At 38.2% G+C, this 22,685-nt stretch overlaps 2 protein-coding genes across 2 annotated transcripts; both read right to left on the bottom strand.

The window, feature by feature from the left end:
- Positions 1 to 74: 74 nt before the first annotated feature.
- Positions 75 to 22,459, bottom strand: LOC134825736 (nucleoporin p58/p45-like). The gene is made up of 9 exons (XM_063837944.1): positions 22,436 to 22,459; positions 4,567 to 4,704; positions 4,335 to 4,420; positions 3,599 to 4,032; positions 3,310 to 3,420; positions 2,991 to 3,107; positions 2,652 to 2,822; positions 1,436 to 1,555; positions 75 to 1,153 (listed from the first exon to the last, which is right to left on the bottom strand). Exons 2-9 carry the CDS (start codon positions 4,698 to 4,700, stop codon positions 1,004 to 1,006), a joined length of 1,323 nt encoding a protein of 440 aa, XP_063694014.1. The 5' UTR covers positions 4,701 to 4,704; positions 22,436 to 22,459; the 3' UTR covers positions 75 to 1,003.
- On the bottom strand, positions 9,980 to 14,344 carry LOC134825738 (uncharacterized). The gene has a single exon (XM_063837946.1). The coding sequence runs from the start codon at positions 14,342 to 14,344 to the stop codon at positions 9,980 to 9,982; it is 4,365 nt and encodes a 1,454-aa protein (XP_063694016.1).
- Positions 22,460 to 22,685: the final 226 nt, after the last annotated feature.

The raw sequence follows: 22,685 nt of genomic DNA, 5'->3' as shown, positions 1-22,685 counted from the left end.
TTGTGTAATTAAATGTGTATTTGGAACACGTGAGAACAATCAGCTTGCAGCTCCAACCAATCAAATACCAGTATCACTGTCACGTGTAAAACAAAGTCGCACAACCTCTATATTATAATAATTAGCCACATATTGAATGAAACAGGAAATGGGTACTTTTAGGACAATTTTAAGGACGCACACAGCGGGTAATGTGATAATACTGCATACTCAACACTAGGTAGTGTATAGTGTGTAGTGTGTAATGTATAGTGTACTGTGTATAGTGTACAGTGTGTAGTGTACTGTGTATAGTGTACTATGTATAGTATAATGTACAGTGTGTAGTGTACTGTGTATAGTGTACTGTGTATAGTATAATGTATAGTGTAGTAGTGTAGTAGTGTAGTAGTGTAGTAGTGTAGTAGTGTAGTAGTGTAGTAGTGTAGTAGTGTAGTAGTGTAGTAGTGTAGTAGTGTAGTAGTGTAGTAGTGTAGTAGTGTAGTAGTGTAGTAGTGTATTGAAGATATGTCTAATTCCACGATGTGCTACTCAGCACTAGCTGATAGAATGGTAGTAATAAGCAACTTTAACAAGCATTGCATTGAAAAGTTTGGAATGTTCTTTTTCTGTTCATTATAATGAATTCTAAAGGTTGTTCAAGAACATGAGCTTGAGTGAAGCAGTAAAGAACGAGAATCATTCAGAGAATGCGATGTCAATTTATATAATGTGTAAAATAAATATGTTAAAATTGAACTTATAAAGTGTTAAAATGTCGATACCAGTCGACAAAATCTTGAAAGATGTCTCCCCACTTAAACTTCCCATTTCCAACATCTAAATGATCTTTCAACCCCAAATTATTAATAGAAATAAACCCTTGATTAAAGCCGAATGAATTTAGTGTACAAATAAACGAACTCAAAGTCACAAATTCCGTATCATTATTATCAATAGTCAATCAGTTCAACCAAAACAAAACTTATAGTGAGATCTATAGCATCACAACGCTTAGGACCTTTCATCTCTTCTTTTTGATTCCGAGTTTAGGAGTAGTCGACAGTGTTGATGTGGTGTTGAAACTGGTATTGAAACTAGGTGCAGTCTTGTTGAACAGGCTGGAGGACGTTAGAGTTGTGTTTTGTGGAAGTGTAGAACTTATCGTGCTCATCTGGGGAAACAGAGTTACAATTTACAAATTCAATTATATTCCTTGTAAAATATACCTATACTTCAGCTGGGTATACATGCCAGTAATCATAACCACTGCACTATCTGTTAAAATCTCTAAGTCTCTCAATGATGGGGGGAATAAGTAAAACAATGTATCATGAGCCGATTGACCTCAAACTGTCAACCAATCAAATAATTCAATTTCGATGGAAGCATAAAAATTGGACTGTTCTAGACTGTTCTAGACTTTCCATCATATACTTTGTGTCCCAATGTTTACCTGGCTGAAGGAGGAGGGTAGCATGTTGGTTGTATCTGAGAAAGGAGTTGGGCACACCTGGGAAACCAGTCTTCCTTTCCTCCTTATCTCGAATATGTTAGTGTCGTCTCTGTAGATTACCTGAGCAAGATTAAACTAAGTTAGTTCAACTAATGGGGGGGTGTCATGTCCGTCTATGTCCGCCTATGTCCTGTCCTTTTTGGATTCTATGAGACAACGGACGTGTTTTTTGGGACATTGGCGGACACGGACGGACATTGGCGGACTCAGACGGACATTGGCGGACTCGGACGGACATTGGCGGACTCGGACGGACATTGGCGGACCCGGACGGACATTGGCGGACTTGGATGGACATTGGTGGACATTAGCGGACATTGGTGGACATTAGCGGACAAACATTTTTAGGACTGAAGAGTACTGAAGAGTACTAAAGAGTACTGAGGAGGATGGCTGAGAAGGATGGCTGAGGAGGATGGCTGAGGAGGATGACTGAGGAGGATGACTGAGAGGGAGGAGAAGGATCAGGAAGACCCAGGAGGAGGAGGACCCAGAAGGAGGACCTAGGAGGAGGAGGAGGAGAACTGAGGAGGATGACTCAGGAGGAGGAGGACTCAGGAGGAGGAGGAGGACTGGGGAGGAGAAGGACTGTAGAGGACTGATGAGGAGGACTGAGGACGAGGAGGAGGAGTAGGAGGAGGACTGAGGAGGGGAGGAGGAAGAGGACTGAGGAAGATCAGGAAGACCCAGGGGGAGGAGGAGGAAGAGTAGGAGGAAGCACCTAAATGTTATTTCCATTTTTGTCCGTTTTTGTCCATTTTTGTCCGTTTTTGTCCGCTCTATTTTTTGTCCGTTTTGAAAATATAGGGTACCGAACGGACAAAAAACATGATCCCCCTATAACAGCAAAAATTGAACATTCTATTTAGCAATTTAGGTGTCCATTAATGTCCGCCTATGTCCGCCTATGTCCGTCTATGTCCGCCTATGTCCGCCTATGTCCGTCTATGTCCGCCTATGTCCGCCTATGTCCTGTCCTTTTTGGATTCTATGAGACAAGCGGACATAGACGGACGTGACACCCCCCCCCCCCACTAATATTGTGAAGCAAATCTTGCTTTGATAAGCACGATATCTTTAAAAACATTTGCACTTGAAGCGCCATCTAATGCTACAAGCACGTACGTTTACATTATAATCCCGACATGATATTTACTTTTCGATAGTTGAGATAAAAATCTTTCTGTATTTTGATGTCCTCGTGTAACGAGTGAAGCTTGCTAGCTAAAGCTACGAATATCTGCTGCATTCTGTTCAGCATAGCTCCAATGTTAGCTGTTGAAACCACGCTGTGATCACAAGTCATCACGCTCTCGATCTCGTCAATCTGGAGGTAGTTTCTATTTTTAGAAGCTATCATATTAAGAAGTAAAAATGTTGGAAAAATGTACTTATCTTTTAGAAAACCTTAAACGCTGAGAACAGTTTTTCCAACTCATCACTTCATTGATCACTCTTTCAACTAGCGAAAAAATCAAAATTGTTAAATTATTACCTGAACTTTGTAGGTTTGGATAGCTTCCTCAAACTGATTAACACGTTTGTAGAAGTATTCCATAGGAAGTGACATTTCTAATGGGAGGTTTGTGGAGTCTCTTGTTCTTTGGGCGACCTAAAATTTCATGAATTATTTAACTTTGGTTTATATCTCGTGTTGAACTTCAGTAAAAGTACAGTGTGCATAGTAATTTTCATTTTCATAGTAGTTTTCATTTTCAATGATCCAGATACACTAGCAAAAAGTTACCTTGACCTTTAAAATAGGAAAACAAATTAAATTTGAATCATTTTGAATTCAAATTAAATGAAGTTACCTCGCAATTTTTGAGTTCTTCAATAACGGAATTCTTCAGATTTGCAACGGCAACTGTGTCAGCTACAACTGCTTGAGACAAATATCTTGCATTCTTTATTAAAAACTCAACCTGTGATAATAAAGCAAGTCTTAAGATCCGGAATCCCTCTCAACGAAATCAAAATATTTGGTATATACTTTACGATTAACAGAAAATTGAGCAAAGCTAAGCAGAGTTTCCTAATATCCTAAATCTGAAATTGAGTGCTGTTGAAGAAAGAAAGTCGTTGTATTCTATTGATCTCTACCTCTTCTTTAACTTTATCAATTGAAGCTGGAGAGAACCGGCTTATCTCATCCTTCAATTCTTTCTGCTCCTTCAGAAACTTTTTCATTTCGTCCACCAGCTTACACACAGGCTCAGGCACAGTTTCGTTTCTCCAAGCTTTTGGTCCTGTACTTTTAGCATTATCTGACTTTATTCCACCCAACGTAACTGCATCATCTTTAGGAGCCGGTGCAGCAGCGGGTGCAGGTGCAGGTGTGCCAAATAGGCTGGGTGCAGGTGCAGCTAAACTGGCTGGAGTGTTGGTATTGCCAAATAAACTGGGAGCTGTTCCACCAAGGGTTAAGGTTGAACCAGTTGAGGCAGCAGGAGCTGCTGCAAGTGAGTTGTTACCGAATAGTGAGGTTGTACTTGTTGCTGTTGCTGGCTTGGCCGCAGATAAATTCCCAAATAAACCTGGAAGATAGAGGAAATTAAAGCAAGATAACAAGGATACACGAGGTAACTAGCTCTGACAGATGTCTCCTTTTAATTTAATACACAACGAATCATAAACATGTTGAATTATGTGAGCCAGCCTCAGTCTATGTCTACAAAAGGAATCTATAAAGCCTATGTTAGTATGATTCCTACTCTGTAGCTGTGTAAAGTGGCTCACAGATGGGAGGGGGAATAAAGTGCCAACATTTGGCTTAAATAATATAGGTCAAGTATCCCCAAAAGTTTTGTAAGATTGAGTTTATAATTTATATATCAACCTGTTGAGCCAGTTGCAGGTGCAGCAGGAGCAGCTGAAGGATTGACTCCGAATAAAGTTCCAGCAGTTGGGGTAGAAGTGGTTGAGCTAAGAAAACGTTAGCGTGTTAAAAGTGCAAATATTTCCAACAAAAATTTCATTACATTTTTACTTAAATATTCTTCCATAATTGAATAACAACGACAATATTCATCTTTTTATTGATCTTTTGATGATTCTAAAAAATTACAAACCTGCCACCAAGAAGGGAAGGGGGAGTGCCTGCAGTCTTGGTACCGAAAAGATTACTGGCAGTACCAGTGTTACCAAACAAGCTGGTGGTTGAGGTTGGAGCAGCAGTTGAGGTATTTCCAAATGAAAATGCCATTCCTTGGGCAATAAAAGAAGGTGAAACAATAATTAAGATATTTATTGTGCCAAGAGAAGATAGGTGGTGCACTTACTCCTTCTACAGTAAAGGGCTTAAGCCTATTGAGAACGAACTTTATGTCCTAGTAAACTGTTCACTCTATTTTTGAAAGAAATGTTTAAGGTAAAAGAACCTCTATATAGGGGTTGTGTTCCTGGTGGAAAGAGATGAAGCTTTTTAGTGGGAAGAAAAGCAGCTCCCCAGTGGAAAAGGGAAAGAGCAATATAATTGCAGCGGCACACATGACACTTACTATTACAATCATGATTGTGCTCTAGACTAAAAACTCTCAGATAGATTTTGGGGCATTTTTAACCACTTATAATGTTTTAATTATTAAATATCTTGAATTATAAATTTTTAATCAGAACGAATTAATAACTAATATTTGATAATTTATTCGATAGTTTAGTCTGATATTGATATTTATTATATTGATATTGTTATTATTGAATGAAGCTAACTCCTGACATAAAGTAGGAGTTAGCTTCTTGGAGTATAAACGACCAAGTTTGCATTAATGTCAAGAATTCAGGAGGCAAGGGTGGGTGCGTAAACTTTACGGTCTGCACTCTCTGATTCTGTATCACCCTGTATTTTTGTTCAAGGTATATATACCTTCTAGTCACTCTCATACTACTCTAAGTCCCCTAATTTAAGCTAAGGTATCTGGTCTTAAGTTCGTGCTAGTTGTATAAATACTTTTTTTTCCTGCTTTAATTGATACTAAATAAACTTGTTGTTTTCTTGAAATTGTTATTTTCTTGGGGAAGCAGTGGCGCAACGTTGCCTGTTGGCGCCCACATTCAAACGACGATTAGGCGCCCCCCTGGGATGGCGGTACAAAGGTGGGAAGAGAAGAAAATTCCCAGTGAAAGCGAGGAAAATTCACGGTGGGAAGGAGGGAAGCTTTATTGTGGAAGTGGAGAAGCTTCTAGATTGAGAGGAAGGGTGTACAATGAATTATTCCAAGAGCTTTGCATGGGTAAAATTCTCAACATTTTTTCCGCACAAAAACTTGAACTCTATATATGTACATTATTTCAGGGGTGGTTGCCTATACTTTAGCTCAGAGTACCTTTAATCAGGACAGTTTCACTTGCCATACTAGCAGCCTAGAAGGAACAGAATGGCAAAATGCAGCAAGTAAGTGAATGTGGTCAATACAAAACTTACATTAATAGTAGGGGGAAGACAGAACTGCAATGAGCCTATTTCGCTGTGGAAAAATAGTAAAGCATTTTCAGAAAACTTAACTGTGACTTAGTGTTATTCAAACATTTGATTAATTAATGATCCCTCATCCCTAACTTTAAACTTTAAATGTTTTGTGACGATGTACTTTTAATTACAGTACATTAAAATGTGTGACGTGTGTGTGCTAAAGAGTATCACTAGGACATAAGTTATTACGAAATAGAGTTAAGTTTCATCTCAAAAGCGAAATAAGTTTTAATACAAATTTGAATTGCATCCTTTATTGACAGTCAAATGGCATGATGAAATTATAACATATAATAAGCTCTCGTGTTTATAATTTTATGAAAAATAAATTTGTACGTAATCAAAATTAAATCTTTAACAACGAAACAATGGCTAGCATAAACGCATTTAAAATGACTTTGATTGACATTTTCAATCTTTTCGAATATCATTGCTGTGATTTTGTCCAATTGAAATTTGAAATAAGCTTGATTCACGATGTCAATCCTTCGCAACTCGGTGAGGCACAGTGGTGCATCCCGCCGATCTACCGAATTGGTTGCGAGAAGAATTATTTGATGCGCGGCGCGACCCAGTAGTGCATCGCGCTACAACCAATAGTGCTTCTCGCATATATTCAATCATGCTTCTCGCAACCTTCGTTAGATCGCGGTGAGATACGGTATTTAATGCGCTATTTTAATTAGGCCTCACCGAGCTGTGAAGAATTTTGTATCACGTTGCGACCCCACGGTCGTTTCATTATGGTTTCACACGGTTGTTTCACTATGGTAATTATCGTCCTGACGATACAGGGGAGCCGCGCACTTCGTTGTAACTAATTTGAATCGATGTATTTTCAAATGCTGAATCCAAATTACCCCTCATGACAAAAAGTTAAATTGCTCCTCTAGGGGGATATCGTCGAAAAACTGTTTCGATCACTTGATATGACAATATAAGGAAGTTTGTACCATTTTTCGTTAAGGTTAGGGTTTCAGTATATGTTTTAGTTTGGTATTTGGTAATACTTATTATAGTAGAGGCTCTTACGGGCATTGTCTGCTCGATACGCTAAGGACCCCAGATACACCTTACTAGACGTATTTTTGACCGTAGAATCGATCAAAAGTAGTTTTAAGATGATTAGACTGACTTTTTGGGGGTAAAATTGCAAAAAACCGATTTTTGGGCCAAAAATAGGCCAAAAAAACCATGTTTTTTGATATTTTGAGCAAGTTAATTTTGTTGGCATGTCGGCAAAACTTGCATGGAGATAGCTATAACACAGCCGCACAAGATGATATAAAAATTTGAAAAATCCCTCTATTTTTTAGGGGGTAAAAATGCAAAAAAGTGGTAAAAATTTTGACTTTTTTGCTTGAAGTTTGAATATTTTTTTGCAGTTGTATTAAATCAATCCAAAAATAGTCACATCGTGTTTGCCTAAATGTTTCCTTTCCGAGAAGTACCCACTTCATATACTTTATCGAAGTTTGAATATTGTCACTCCGCAAGCGTTTTGCCAAATTTTCGACGCGCACTACGCGCAAAAGCATTTAGTTGTTATCAATTGGCACCCGCGCGTTCATCATAAATTTCAAACAGCTATAACTCTGCGAGATTATGTCCGTTCTAGCTCATATTTTCACACCAAACAAAAAATAATGTGATCTTATTTGCTCTGATCTATTTGCCTTAGAGTAATAGACTGTCAAAGTTTAAAACGCGCATTGGTATAGCACGTGACTAATAAGGCCAAATTTATACTTCTTAACATATTATCGATCCTTAGACATCATACTATTGTGTCCAATTAGCGGTTAGGTCTCTAAACTCGTAGCAGAAAACACGTCTTTTTGCCCGTAAGAGCCTCTTCTATTAGGGTTGGGATCATATTAGAGGGTTAAGGTTTCAAATAGGTAGTGCGCCATCGACAGTGAGCCGCGCGTGCCGACTGTAGGATGGTTTTTTAGCGCTAATTTCGGCCAGCACAATTTTCTTCAAACAAATAGATATTGAGTATCCTTCCCGACTTCCAATTGCAACAAAAATTGGTAAGCTTACTTAAAGACTTACAAGGAAAGTGTCCGAAAAATTTAAAGCATATCCAACCATCAAACATTATGTTACAGCTAAAAGTAGCGTATTTTGCCCCATTTTGATCACTATATCAACTCCGATATCCACCAAATTTTTCGGACAGTTGTGAAAGCCCTATTGGAAGGTCGTCGCCAATTTCCAGAATGATCTCATTTAAGGAACTGAAGATAAATCCGAATAATACGACAAAAATGGTCAAATTTGGACGAATTTGGTCAAATTACGCGACTTTTACAGCTACTTTTGCTCCAAAAGCCGCGCACTATCAAATATGGCACCTAGGCGAAACTCACTGATCTTTCCAAAAAGGTATGACAAATTTGGTATTGTGGAAATTCTCACAATCTCTAGAAAACAGTGGTACAAAAATTTTTAAAATCCGAGCAAGTTTATTTTTATCGTGCACCTCCTATTTCAAATAGTCATTCATCAGGGCCATTAAGAGAAAATGTTCAAAATATCATGTGTTCAAAAAGTGCACTGTAACTTGGAGGACTTCGCCGCGCAAACTAGCATTCTTGCATCGTCGATCGTTGCTCTGCTTCGCAGAGCAACGATCTCGACGGATTGACATCGTCAATTAAACTGTAACGTAATTAATCGTCATCTGAAATATTGAGAAAAGACAATATTTTTGAAAAAATTTATTTTGGCTTTTGGTTCAATGGTTATCACCCCAGCGAACGCCGCGGGCTTCATACGTCGCACAAAATGATTGAATTTCACTTTTAAAATCTCCTCAAGCTTCATGTTAAGTCAAATTACGTATGTTTAGTTTTAAAGTAATCTTCTTCTTTAGATAATTGTCTCAATAATCGAATATCGAAGAGTTCAATTCAATCCAAGGAAAATTGTTCGAACTATGAGTGATCATGAATAAAAAATGGATAATTTACACGTAAAATTTGCCTCAAAATTTGTTTTGAAAAATAACCATAACTCTGGCTATGATTTAAATTTTGAAAATTTAAAATGCTAGTGCCGCGCACAAAAATGTTCCGCGCATTTAAAACGTGTCGATAATGCGCCCAAACCAATGTCGCGTTGGATAATAAAGAATAAGCTGGTTGAATTCACAATTTTCGTTTTTGTTACAGTTTGTTGCTTTGTGTGGCAGCCATATTGGTTTTGTGCGTGCGCAACTATTGCGCGCTATCTACATATCTTACCGTTAAATGTACGTTTACAGATTTAATCGAGATCTTTGCGAGGCTTTCATAATTATGTAATATGTATGATATAGCTTGATATGCTGTTACTTCAAATTGCTGTAATTTCTATTTATATTGACTTAAGTCGAGTACAAAATGAAATTATTTGCTCTCTAATTTTAAGGATGACGACCTGCAACTGAAATTGAGTGATATTCGACTATTTCAATTTAGATTCGCTAGTCAACAAAATGGTTGCTCACTCCGAAATAACGACTTTCAAGTAATGGTATGTAATGTTAACTTTAATTGGATCACTATGCAATGAAACACACCAGTTGTTACAAGTAATTATCAAACCCCACAGACAACATGTTTGTGGTACATTCTGAAATAGAACACAATTAGTATATATTATATCGACTATCATAAATATATAAACCAAATATATAGCAATTCACAATCTCCCGTTCTTTCTTAAAAAGGCTTTGAAAGATTTAAAATATTAAATATAAAATAAAGGTGTCACAAGAAAGACTATAATCTTTCTAAATATAACTTCCCTCTTTGTGGATACATGCACAACATGTAATAGAAAATCGTTTTAAACGAGCACATTATATAAATCACAAATACCAATATATTCACTCTTTTAAACGAGCACATTATATAAATCACAAATACCAATATATTCACTCTTTTAACTTCTTTAAGTTTCAAATTATTAAGATTATTAAAATCCTTCACACACAATATTAAAAACTTTGAATACAATGTTTATTATTGGAATACAATTCTAAACAGTTCATTGTCAAATTCTCCTGACGACAATACCTCCCGTAGCAGTGAAGTTGGAGCTCCAGCTTTAGTCAAACAATCTGCAAGCTGTTTCTTTGTTGAAATCCAACGAACTGTCATTTCACTATTGTTCACTCGCTGTCTCAGGCAAGCTATTGGTATCCTCAATCCCTTGTCATCAACATTTTTCGAGGTTTGGATAGCATCATGTAGAGACTTGCAATCAGTCATTACAATGACATCAAGTTTTCCAGATAACATGATCTCACTCAGCTGAGCTTGGATCAACTCACATGTTTCCACTGCTTCGATCATTGCCCAACTCTCCGCTGCTAAAGTACTTTTACATACTCTCCGGATTTTTCTACTCTGCCATGTAATGGGGCAAGATTTTCCTGTAAGCGAAACAAGGAAAATTATGAAGCCTCCCTGAGAGCTACCATCCTTCAAGTTTCCATACGATGCATCACAGAAAACCACTAAGACTGACTCAGGCAACAGTAGTTTCTTAAACCTGAGTGTTAGAGGATTCTTTTCTAAGAACTTTACTGTTTTGTTTACCATTTTCAAATCTGCGATGGTCCCTTCAGTCACAGAATTACTAGCAAAACATGTAGCATAAGCTACATCTGGCCGTGTCTGTGTTGATACCCACAACAACTGTCCGCACACAGTTCTCAGTTGTTGCTTTTCTTTCTCGTTGATTGGGAGCGTATTTCGATTCACTCGGGTGGGGTCGATCTCTATTCTTGAAATCTGGTCTGCATACCCCAGTTGTGATACCAGAATTCCAGATTGTGTTTGCTTTACATCAAGACCAGTATAAGCAAATTCAACTTCGACCTCCGTACTTAGACGAAACTTCTTCTTCAGTTCCCCAATAACTTCCCTTTCAAACTTCTTGCTTCCACTGAACATCAGATCGTCAACATGCACAGCAATGATACCCTCGAGTTTTCCTTCATCATACCAGAACATGAATGACTCATCATATGACGATACCACAACATTTAACTTCACTAGAGTATCACGAAGCTCAACATACCACATTCTAGGTCCATCTACTAACCCGTAAATACATTTGTTCAGTTTCCAGATTTTCCTCGTTTCAGCTTCCTTCGGAGGAATAATGAAGACATCTCTTGAAATCTTCTTGCCTTGCAAGAAGGCAGCCTGAACATCGATGTGTTGTAACTTCCAACTTTCTGTTGCAACTATTGTAAGGAGCAGTCTTATAGAGTCCCTGTTACATGTTGGGGAGTCCTTTCGTATGTTGCTACTATTTTCTTGATAACCAAGTGCCACTAAACGAGCTTTAACAGAACCTTCTGCTTTCTTTGTAATTACCCAACGAACACCAACATTGGACTGTTCGTTTGCATCAACTTCCACGTAAACCTTGTTTACTTTGAACTTCTCAAGCTCTGCTAGCTTGGCATCTACAACTGCTTGGTCATACATACTCACACTGGACAGCAACACCTCTTCTTCTGTTTCTGGTGACAGGTCATCTCTCCAATTCACAGCAAGCTCATACCAATCCACACATTGGATGCTCTCCTCACCATCAAGTTGAATATTTACACAGTTTTTGTAACTGCCAGTTGATTTTCCCGCACGGCTATGGATATAAGCTTTATGCCAGATCTCACCATCCTCCTCTGGATACTTTGGAAGAAACTCCACGTGACTTCTTGCTTTAGGAAGTCCTGATTTGTGCTGAGGTCTGATTGTTGCTGTTGTCTCACTTTGAGGCAATGTTTCTGTTTCCGGTACAGAAACTGCTGTTTCCATAGAGCAAGATGGTTGATCCTCTAGGAAATTTCTCTGCGTCTCTAATGGGGATTTTGGTGAACTTGATACAATACTCGGGTTAGGTTGCCCAACAACTGACTCTGAGGTAATGGGATATCCTGTTGTTGTATCCCTGGTTAGATGACATGCACTGCACTTATAATACTGATTTCCATGCTTTAAAATATATAAATGAGTAATGTCTCTCCCCAGTATAACACCTGGCCCACTCCATTTTGCAGATCCTTTTCTCTTGTACATCACCTTTTCACCGTTGCTATAATACTCATCATTGCTTGTCCGAACTTGGCTTTGCAGAGCTCTACGTATCTTGTTGCTACTTTCACACTTTGCAAATGCTTGCCTTGCACTGTGCATTGCATTAACATTATCAGCCACGGTTTTACTCACCGTTGTTTCTTCTAAAGCTGGCAGTCTATCATCGATGACATTCGGAAGTGAAGGGTTACGGCCCATTGTCAACTGATTTGCAGAAAACCCACCAAACATCTGCATGGAGTTTTTCGCACTTAGTGCCCAACACAATGCAACTTCCCAGTTGCATTTTGAATCTTCCTTCGTTTTTACCATCATCTCTGTCAGCATCTTATGATGACGTTCTACAATCCCATTGCTCCAAGGGCTCTCGGCAGCTGAATTTTGCACATCCACATTGAATCTTTGACACATCTCAGTAAACTCCTCATTGGCGAACTCTCCACCATTATCAGCCATAAATTTCTTTGGATTTCCAAAGATGGATATCCATCCAGAGCAAATTCCTTGGATGATTGTCTCTTTCTTCTTATTGTAGATTATTCTAGCTGCTGAATATCTTGTCACCGAATCAATCATATGCAAGATATACACATTAGGAGAGCCAGGAACATTCTTAAGGTCCATTGCAACACATTCGTTGAACACCTTTCCTCTTGGGAGACCCACCACTGGTCTTGACTTGGGTTTCTTGTACATCAGACATATTTTACAACTGCTGGATACCTCATCAATTGCTTTCATGTATTCTGGTCTCTTAAATCCTGCAGTTTTCAGCAATGTTTTCAGTTTATCACTAGGAGGGTGTGAGAATTGTTTGTGGATTTTTTCCACTTTCCTCCTAATCTCCTTTTCGTCAGTACCAAACAAACCTTCTTCGCTGATTGTCATCACCAGATGTGGGGTCTTTCGATCTGGCGGCCCAATGGTCATGCGTCTTTTATTACAAAGAGGAACGCAATAGTGCTTTGATTTAGTTTCAAACAAATCAACACAATCTCCACTGAATCTCATTGTATCATTTGTGAAATCCAACACAGCACCAGCTCTCTTTAACGATGCTTTACTGAGAAGCAACGGCAGTTCTTTCTCAACAATGTTTGCTTCTATCCGAACATCTGTCTTTCCTATTCGCCCAGGGATGATAGTCTTTTCTGTGGAAATGACTTCGAGTCCATCCCCAAATCTAAAAGGCGTCGAGCAAGGTTCACTAACCATCATTTTCAGTTGTTTTTCTTCCAGAGTTTCTCTGTAGTGATTCACCCAGTTCCTACCAACAACTGTCTTTGTACATCCGGAATCAATAACTGCACATGCTAATGACTCATATACAAGAGAACCAAGGTTCGTATCACTCATCAGGCACTCTTCAGGAATCTCAACAACATCTTCAGATTCAGACACCACCATGAATGTTAAGAATGCACCCTCTGCTTCCATGGCCGTAACATTCTCAGCACCATCTTGTGCGAAATACTGTGCATTATCTGTTGAACTTGAAGAAGCTCTGTTCTTGCTTGTGCACCATCTAGCAATATGGTTTTTATCGCCACAAGCATAGCATCCAGTATACGCACTCTTTTGTCGATTATACGGATGATGATGATTCCCACGTCCTCTTGACATCCTTCTGTAGTTTCCTCGTCCACCTCTTGGGGTTGAGTTGTATGTATAGTTACATTCCTCATGTTCCACCTTCACTGATATTGACGCAGGCGGTGTGGAAAGGTTCGATTGGACGGAGAAGATTTTCCCGATCGTTTCACACATATCTTTATAAGTAAGATCCTTTACAGTTGCCAAAGCGAGATCGTATTTTTCTGACGGAAGGTTAGCGCTGTTAAGGAATCTGTAGGCCAGGACTGCTTCAGGAAGAGTGATTTTGTGTCTCCTGAGATCCGCTAGCAACTTCTCAAACTCAGATATGTAACTCTGTAGAGACAACCCTTCTGGTCTCACATATTTTTCAAACTTACCGTAAACTCGGTAACAGGTTTGAGCTGAGTCCTCTAAATAGATTTTGTCAAGATGACTTAAAATCTTCGCTATTGCATCCTCTGCAATTAGGACATCTTTCCCCAATGATCGTACTGTATCCTTTATCTTCCCTTGTTTCAATTCTAAGAGCAACGCAGTTCCTTGTCTCTTTTTCTCTAAACCCGTGAACTCTTGCCACAGCTGCAGGTCTAACTTCCAATTGCAGTAGTCCTGATCCTCACTGTATGCCGGTGGGGCTTTGTAATTACTAGTTACTCTAACTGTCTCTGGGGGTGCCATTGCGTCCTTCTCTGCTACCACTTGTTAACTTTAATTGGATCACTATGCAATGAAACACACCAGTTGTTACAAGTAATTATCAAACCCCACAGACAACATGTTTGTGGTACATTCTGAAATAGAACACAATTAGTATATATTATATCGACTATCATAAATATATAAACCAAATATATAGCAATTCACATGTACCCTATTTTTTACAACAAGGCTCCCAGCTTTATAGTAAAACATAGACAATATTTTAATATAAACTATAATTAATTTTTGACCGGGAACATTCAGCAGTTAACTTTGTCGTATTTTAAAACAAGTTACTCGGGCCCCGTTCGTAGAGAAGATAGATTTGCTGTGTTTTAAAACAAGTTACTCGTGCCCAGTTCGCAGAGAAGATAGATTTGCTGTATTTTAAAACAAGTTACCCGTGCCCAGTTCGCAGAGAAGATAGATTTGCTGTATTTCAAAACAAGTAACTCAAGCCCAGTTCGCAGAGAATATAGTTTTGCTGTATTTCAAAAGAAGTAACTCGGGCCCAGTTCGCAGAGAATATAGATTTGCTGTATTTTAAAACAAGTAACCAGTTTGCAGAGAAGATAGATATGCTGTATTTTAAAACAAGTTACTCGTGCCCAGTTCGCAGAGATTATAGATTTGCTGTCTTTTAAAACAAGTAACTCGTGCCCAGTTTGCAGAGAAGATAGATTTGCTGTATTTTAAAACAAGTAACTCGTGCCCAGTTTGCAGAGAAGATAGATTTGCTGTATTTTAAAACAAGTAACTCGGGCCCAGTTCGCAGAGAAGATAGATTTGCTGTATTTCAAAACAAGTAACTCAAGCCCAGTTCGCAGAGAATATAGTTTTGCTGTATTTCAAAACAAGTAAACAGTTTGCAGAGAAGATAGATTTGCTGTATTTTAAAACAAGTTACTCGTGCCCAGTTCGCAGAGAATATAGATTTGCTGTATTTTAAAACAAGTTACCCGTGCCCAGTTCGCAGAGAAGATAGATATGCTGTATTTTAAAACAAGTGACTCGTGCCCAGTTTGCAGAGAAGATAGATTTGCTGTATTTTAAAACAAGTAACTCGTGCCCAGTTCGCAGAGAAGATAGCTGGAGACTTTAATATCGATCTTCATGATAAAGATAACAAAAATGTTCAAAAATATGAAGAAATATTATTCAGTAAAGGATTTTGTCCGTTAATATCTATTGTTACCCACGAAAAACCAGGCTGTAAAGCATCCTGCATAGATAACATTATTACTAACGATATTGAGAATGTGATTACTTCAGGCACCCTAAAAGAACGAATAACTCATCACTCACCTATTTTTAACACATTTAACTGGAATGTTGAAGTCAACTCTGAAAAAACTTCTTTTAAACAATATTACGACTTCTGTCAATCAAATGTTAACGGCTTCCTAGTGGATCTTGAAGATGAGCTTAAAACTAAAACAATCCATGTAACTTTACTGAATTCCATGACACTTACAAAAACTGCGTCGAAAAATCGTTTAAATTAGAGACCCCGAAAACCTCTAAGAGAACTGTTCAGGTTAACCCTTGGATAACTCCCGGTCTCATTTGCTCAATTAATAATCAGCATAAACTGTACGAAAATTGGGTTGAGATAAGAAATAGAAAATGTAAACTCGGGGAAACTGATAACAAGGGCGGCATTTGCCAGTGCCCTGAATGCTCACTAAAACGTAGTCGCTACCTTATCTACAAAGAATACAGAAAAGTCCTAAAGAAAACACGTCAAACTGTGAAAACAGAATACTTCTCTGGTAAATTTGCTGAAAATAGCGGTGATAGTAAAAAGACCTGGGAACTAATAAATCGTATAAGAGGTAAACGGCGGCGTGAAATAAAGCCGCTGTTCACCATAGACAACGTTAAGATAACAAATAGAAGGATCATAGCAAACGAATTCAATAAATATTTTGTATCATTAGCCTCTGACCTAAATACCGCTTACAATGATCTTGGACAAATTAACATAAACAGTATACCTAGTTTCTATGATTATCTACCGCTTTCAAACACTTCCAGCATTTACATGCATGACTGCACAACAGACGAGGTTAGCAAAATCATATCTGAACTTAAAAATGGCAAGGCAAGTGACATACCGATTCATGTAATTAAGCAGTCCTCTAAAATAGTTACTCCTTTACTCACTGTACTGTATAACGAATGTATGAAAGATGGCATATTTCCAGATGACCTTAAAGTTGGAAGGATTAGTCCCATTTACAAGAAAGATAACCAGGAACTCCTTGAAAACTATAGACCTGTATCAACGCTAGCTGTGTTTGGTAAAATATTTGAAAAGATTATATTCAATAGATTATACAGCTTCTTTCATTCACAGAACTCCTTATATGAAAACCAGTACGGATTCCGTAAAAATCACTCGACCAGTTATGCCCTAAATTACTCAGTGAACCACGTAGAATCTTGCCTCAAGAAAAAACAACACGTTCTTGGAATATTTATTGATCTTAGTAAAGCCTTTGATACAATATCACATGAAAAGTTACTGCATAAGTTAGAAAATTATGGAATCCGTGGAAATGCAAATAACCTTATAGCAAGTTACCTGTCGAACAGATACCAGTATGTCTCGGTATTAGGTGAAGAATCCGAGAAACTTCCAGTAGTCTATGGAGTGCCGCAGGGGAGCTGTCTTGGTCCCTTACTTTTTATTATTTATATTAATGACATCCGTAACTCATCAATTATAGGAAAGTTTATACTATTTGCCGACGACACTAACATATTTATAGAAGACACATGTGTCAAAAGACTATACGAAAAAGGAAATGAAGTTCTATCATTTGTGTACAAGTATATGAAACTAAACTTATTACATATTAACATTAAGAAATGTTGTTTTATTCATTTTAAACCCTCACGGGCCAAAGAGGAAGTAGAAAATGACGAGAACATACTAACTTTAAATAATGTAGTTATTAAAAGAGTTCAAGAAGCTAAATTTCTAGGCGTTATTATTGACGACCAACTTAACTGGAAATCACATACGCAGTCACTTAACTCAAAACTTAAATGCGAAGTAGGAAAGCTGTGCAGAATACGACACATTGTCCCAAAGCAGTATTATAAGGATTTATATCATACTCTATTTGAATCACATTTAGGATTTGGAATATCTGTGTGGGGTGGTATTAGCAATAACCGACTTGAACCTATCTTTAAAACACAGAAAAAGTGTATAAGAATTCTGTTTGGGGATAGAGAAGCTTACCTAGAGAAGTTTAAAACGTGTGCCCGAACACGACCTGTTGATAAGCAAAGACTGGGGGTGGACTTTTACCAAAAAGAACACTCCAAGCCCTTGTTTAAAACCCACAGGTTGTTGACGGTCCACAATCTGTACAAGTACACTTAATAATAATAATAAATACAACTTTTATAAACCGCCTTATAGCTAAATCATATAACTCGATATAATTTAATCCTGGAGATAAACTTCAGTGCTTTCTAAAGCGGCTCTTACATTAACTGAGCTTAGTTTAATTGAAAATTAGACATGACAAGTTCATTTTACCTATGTAACTGCAAAATCAATCAAATGCTAGAGAAAAGAAGTATGTTTTAAGTTTGGTCTTGAAAGATGTAACTGACTCAGCTGATCTTATGTCGTATGGCAAGGAATTAAATACTTTAACTGCACAGTGACTAAAAGCTTTCTCTGTGTTTACATAGTTAGGAGAGGGCGGAAAACTAAGGTAAAAATAATCATTATCAAGACGTACATTTTTAAAACTTTGCTGCCTAGGAGATATCAACTCTTTTAAGTAAGGAGGAGCTATATTATTTAAACACTTGTAGGCAAGTAGGGCAATCTTAAAATCTATTCTAAATCTAACTGGTAGAAAATGAACTTTCTTAAGTAGTGGAGTAGTGTGTGCCTTTCTTCCTCTCCCGAAAATAAATCTTACAGCAGAATTTTGCACCTTCTGTAAACGACTTAAATCATAAGAGCTCAGTCCAAAATATACGCTATTGCAATAATCAATTCTAGAGAGTACTAGAGCATGAACAAGCTGAATCTTAAGGTTAATAGACAGTTTTGATGCAATAAACCACAAATTTCTGATCTGAATATTACATGCTTGAACCACTGACGTAATCTGATCACTCATTGAAAGATAACTGTCCAAATACAGCCCAAGACTCTTCACAGTTCCACTAACAACATGTGGCTCTTGATCCTTAACAATCTGTAGAGAGGCTGGAATATTTTTTGAGTCAAATTTAGAGGATATGACGATGACTTCAGTCTTAGAAGAATTCAGTTGAAGGAAATTGTTTGTCATCCATTTCTTGATATCAGACATACAGTGTTCCATATTGTGCTCTAGCTGTGATGGGTCATCAGAATCAAGAGTGAAATACAGCTGGGTGTCATCAGCATACAAATGAATACAGCACCCATGCATACTTGCAATGTTCTCAAGATCTTTGGTGTACAATATGAATAGCAGGGGGCCAAGGATTGAACCTTGTGGCACACCTATCTCAAGAACAGTTGATGAGGAAGACGAATCCTTGACTTTGACACAAAATGAACGGTTAGCCAAGTAGGACCTGATCCATGTAAGAGCAATGCCTGTAATGCCATAAGCAGATCTTAGCTTCTTGATTAATCTTGGGTGATTGACAGTATCGAAGGCAGCACTCAAATCAAGAAGTAAAAGAACAACTTTAGTTTTCTTGTCAATAGTTATCAAGATGTCGTTATGGATTCTGGTTGTTGCAGTTTCACAGCTATGAAACTTCCTATAGCCGGACTGAACTTTAGAAAGCAAGTTGTTATCCTCAAGATAACTGGTGAGCTGTATAGATACACACTTCTCAATGATTTTTGACAAGAATGAGAGATTGCTAATAGGCCTATAGTTAGATAGAGATTCACCGTCAAGGCCACGTTTCTTCAAACTTGGACGAATGAGAGCCTCCTTAAGTTTTATAGGAAACTCACCTTTAACTAATGATTCATTGACTATAAATGAGATCAGAGGAAGGAGTTCTGGGAGACACTTGATGAGAATCTTTGTAGGTATGGGGTCAAGATCACAGAATTTGTTAGACATATTCTTTATGATGCTTACTAGTTCCTCATCAGACACATGACGGAATTGTACTATCTTTGGGCTATTAGAAAGAGGAACAGATTCATCTGAGTTAGGAGAATCTTCAAGGGATTGTTGTTCTAAATAAATGTTGTTGTATATGTTGTCGACCTTTGATTTAAAGAACTGTGCAAAGTTGTTAGCACTCTCAAGATTTGAAGAGCAAGAAGGTGTAGTAGTACTAACTTTTTCTTTATTGAGCAACTTATTAACGATGGAATAAGTCTTTTTAGCATCACCTGCACTATCTTGTAACCTTGTTTTGTAGAAGTGATCTCTTGTGGATACAATGACTGAGGATGCTCTCTCTGATGCTTTCCTGTACAGTCGTTTATAATCTGGGCAATCATGATTCTTTTGATACAGTCTCTCAATCTTTCTTCTCATTGCTTTTGCTTGTTGACAGTGTGTAGACCACCATTCAGCGTTATGATCTTTTCTTGGGATGAAAGTTTTTTCTTTAGCATGCTTGTCCAAAATACTGCTCAACTCAGACTCATAGATATCAACTGCACTATCGAGGTCATTGAAGCAATCAGTGTCACATAGTTTTGACTTAAGAATGTCCTCAACAAAAGCATCTAGGTCTATGCAAGCAATGTTTCTGTAAGTAATTGGTTCTAGAGTGCCTATGGGTGCTGGAGATACATTGCAATTAAAAGCAACAAAGTAGTGGTCAGACGATGTGCCAGAATCAGTAATGACAGGATCTAGAACTTCAATGCAATCGTGAGTAAAAGAACCATCCCTGGTAATTACAAGATCTAATATGCCCCCATCTCTGTGTGTTGCAGCTGAAATTTGTTGCACCCACCCACAAGACTTAAGTAGTGAATTAAACCTTTGTGCAACTGAATCATTTTCGTCTTCAATGTGGATATTAAAATCACCCATGATCAAGGGCTTTCCAGGTTTGTCTACTAAATCAACCAAGAGTTGCTCAAAGTCAGTTAGAAATTGGGGGATGTTAGCACTCTGAGATGTGGAGGTGCCAGAACGGTAAATTGAAACAATTCGTAGTATATCTCCAGAAGATGATTTGAAGGTACATTCACAAGACTCAAACGTTTTGAATCGCTTGCACTTCTGAGGAGTCACTTTAAGACTTTTCTTATATAGAACAGCAACACCTCCTCCCCGCCCAGCTCTTGGCTGGCTATGAATGGAATATCCAAGTTCTTTCATCTCAGAAAACTTAGCATTGTCATCTTTTCTCAGCCAAGTTTCTGTAGCACAGCAAATATCAGTATCAAAGTCTTCAAGCAATTGCATGACACCAGCAGTTTTATTGCATATGGATCTGCAATTGAACAGGGCAAAGTTCATACTCTGACATTCTGACTTAGAGTTTGTAGCTAGTTTTTTGAAGTAAGGATGTTTTGTTTATACCGATTCAATGCCTGTTGCATGATGGGGCACTGCTCTGAGCTGGAATGGTGAGTGTTACAGTGAGATGAGACTCTTGGATCTTTTGACAGACTGCAATTGCGACATCTATGTCTGCTAGGGTCTTCCTTGTAATGACAGTCTGATGTTCTATGCCTACCGCTGCAATACATACATACCAGAGTTTCTTTCTCAGGACAATTTTGGGAAATATGGTGGAGCTTCTGACAATTATAGCACTGCTTGATGATGAATCTATCCTTTACAGGACAAGCACTATTCAGAATGAAGATTTTGCCGTCTCCTGTCAATAGGTTCCTAATCTGAGGAGAGACCTTGATCCCAGCAGTAGTGTACCTTAGTCCAACATTTATGTACACAATTTCAAAGAAATGCTCATTATCTAGCAAGTGTTTAAGTCCAGGATTTTTCAAGGGAATAATATCTAGAAGAGCTTTTTTAGTCTGTAACCGGAAATCTTCAGCGGGCAAACCAGAGCGTTCAATGGTTTCGAATATCTGACTGGGAATATTAGACACAGTGACTTTAGGGAGAGCTTTCTGGGAAAGAGTGATGTGAAAACCAAGTAATTTAATGACATCAGAGTTTTCAATAAGACTTTTAGCCTTCAGCCTATCAGATGAAGATGGAAAAACTAGCGTTATCTTCTTGTGTGAATCTAGTAGGCTAGTTTTCATAGCAATCAATCGTGTGTCATAGAGCAACTCAGATAGAACATCTGGAGCAGATGAAATATCAGCAGAAGGAAAGGGACTATCTAGCACCAATATCTCTTTACTTTCCTTGCCAATTTGATTTATGTTAGCGGACACTTTACTTGGCTGAGGAGAACTAGCACCACCTACAAGAGCTTCAGCAAAATTGCTGTAAGAGGACAGTGCACTTGGAGACCGGGATTGCAAGTTTTCTTTGTTAACATTAGAAACTTGCTCTACCTGCAAATGTTCTGGAGCACATAGAGCAAGCTTGTCGACAATAATGCTATGCATTTCCTCACGAAATGATTCCAGAAGGGCAGAGTTGTTTGCCCTCATCAGATGCTCAACTTTGGAGAGAATATCAGGAGCTTCATCATCACCATTATCATGACTCATCACAGGGTTGGACTTAGGAGCATCTACCACAGATGGTACAGGTGGACCAGGTGGAGAAACGTTTTTGGAAGAACGGGTGTCATCTACCAGTGAAATGCAATCTTCACATACGAATAGAAAATAACCCCAACGAGCTTGATCTGCAATCATGGGTCTCACCTTAGCACGGAAGGTATTTGTACAAATGGAGTCAGGAAATTGAATACCGGTTTTTTTGCGACAAGCGGAGTGAAACATCCCATCACAGACATTACAGATAATCGATTCATTCACAGTGTCATTACTCCCACACTGTTTACACGAGCCGTCTTCAAATACAGGAAGTATAACAGAGTTCTTCTTTGGCTTTAGAGTCTTCTTGAGCTTCTTACTGGCCAGGGCCTCGTGCCCCTTTTGGCCCGCCATTGACATTGCTTCCTGAAACTCAAATTATTTGTTATATAGTAGTGTTGAAAGTATTAAAACTTGTCTCTTAGAACTATTCAAAATTAATAAGTTAGAGGAACCATTATCACTGTACTCATCATTTAACAGGTCACCACGACGAGAGGATTATTTCATTACATCACAACCATCCTCACAATTCATCTACCAATCATCCTACATGTGGAACAGCTGTCGACAAACATCAAGTAAGATAAGTTTTAATACTCCGACAAACGGGTTTAAGAATAT

The sequence above is a fragment of the Bolinopsis microptera genome, unplaced genomic scaffold (assembly GCF_026151205.1).
Source record: "Bolinopsis microptera isolate Bmic1 unplaced genomic scaffold, MBARI_Bmic_1.0 sca48, whole genome shotgun sequence".
In the NCBI taxonomy this organism is placed as follows: domain Eukaryota; kingdom Metazoa; phylum Ctenophora; class Tentaculata; order Lobata; family Bolinopsidae; genus Bolinopsis; species Bolinopsis microptera.
Note: the sequence above shows the minus strand (reverse complement) of the source record. Positions and strands in the feature narration are given on the sequence as shown.

What these genes read in the sequence shown, in the direction of transcription:
- LOC134825738 (XM_063837946.1), bottom strand. Translation starts at nt 14,344, where the DNA reads ATGGCACCCCCAGAGACAGTTAGAGTAACTAGTAATTACAAAGCCCCA.
- LOC134825736 (XM_063837944.1), bottom strand. Translation starts at nt 4,700, where the DNA reads ATGGCATTTTCATTTGGAAATACCTCAACTGCTGCTCCAACCTCAACC. An exon ending in CCTTCCCTTCTTGGTGGCAG is followed by an intron (nt 4,421 to 4,566) that starts GTTTGTAATTTT and finishes ACGTTTTCTTAG; the next exon opens with CTCAACCACTTCTACCCCAA. An exon ending in TTGATAAAGTTAAAGAAGAG is followed by an intron (nt 3,421 to 3,598) that starts GTAGAGATCAAT and finishes TTATTATCACAG; the next exon opens with GTTGAGTTTTTAATAAAGAA.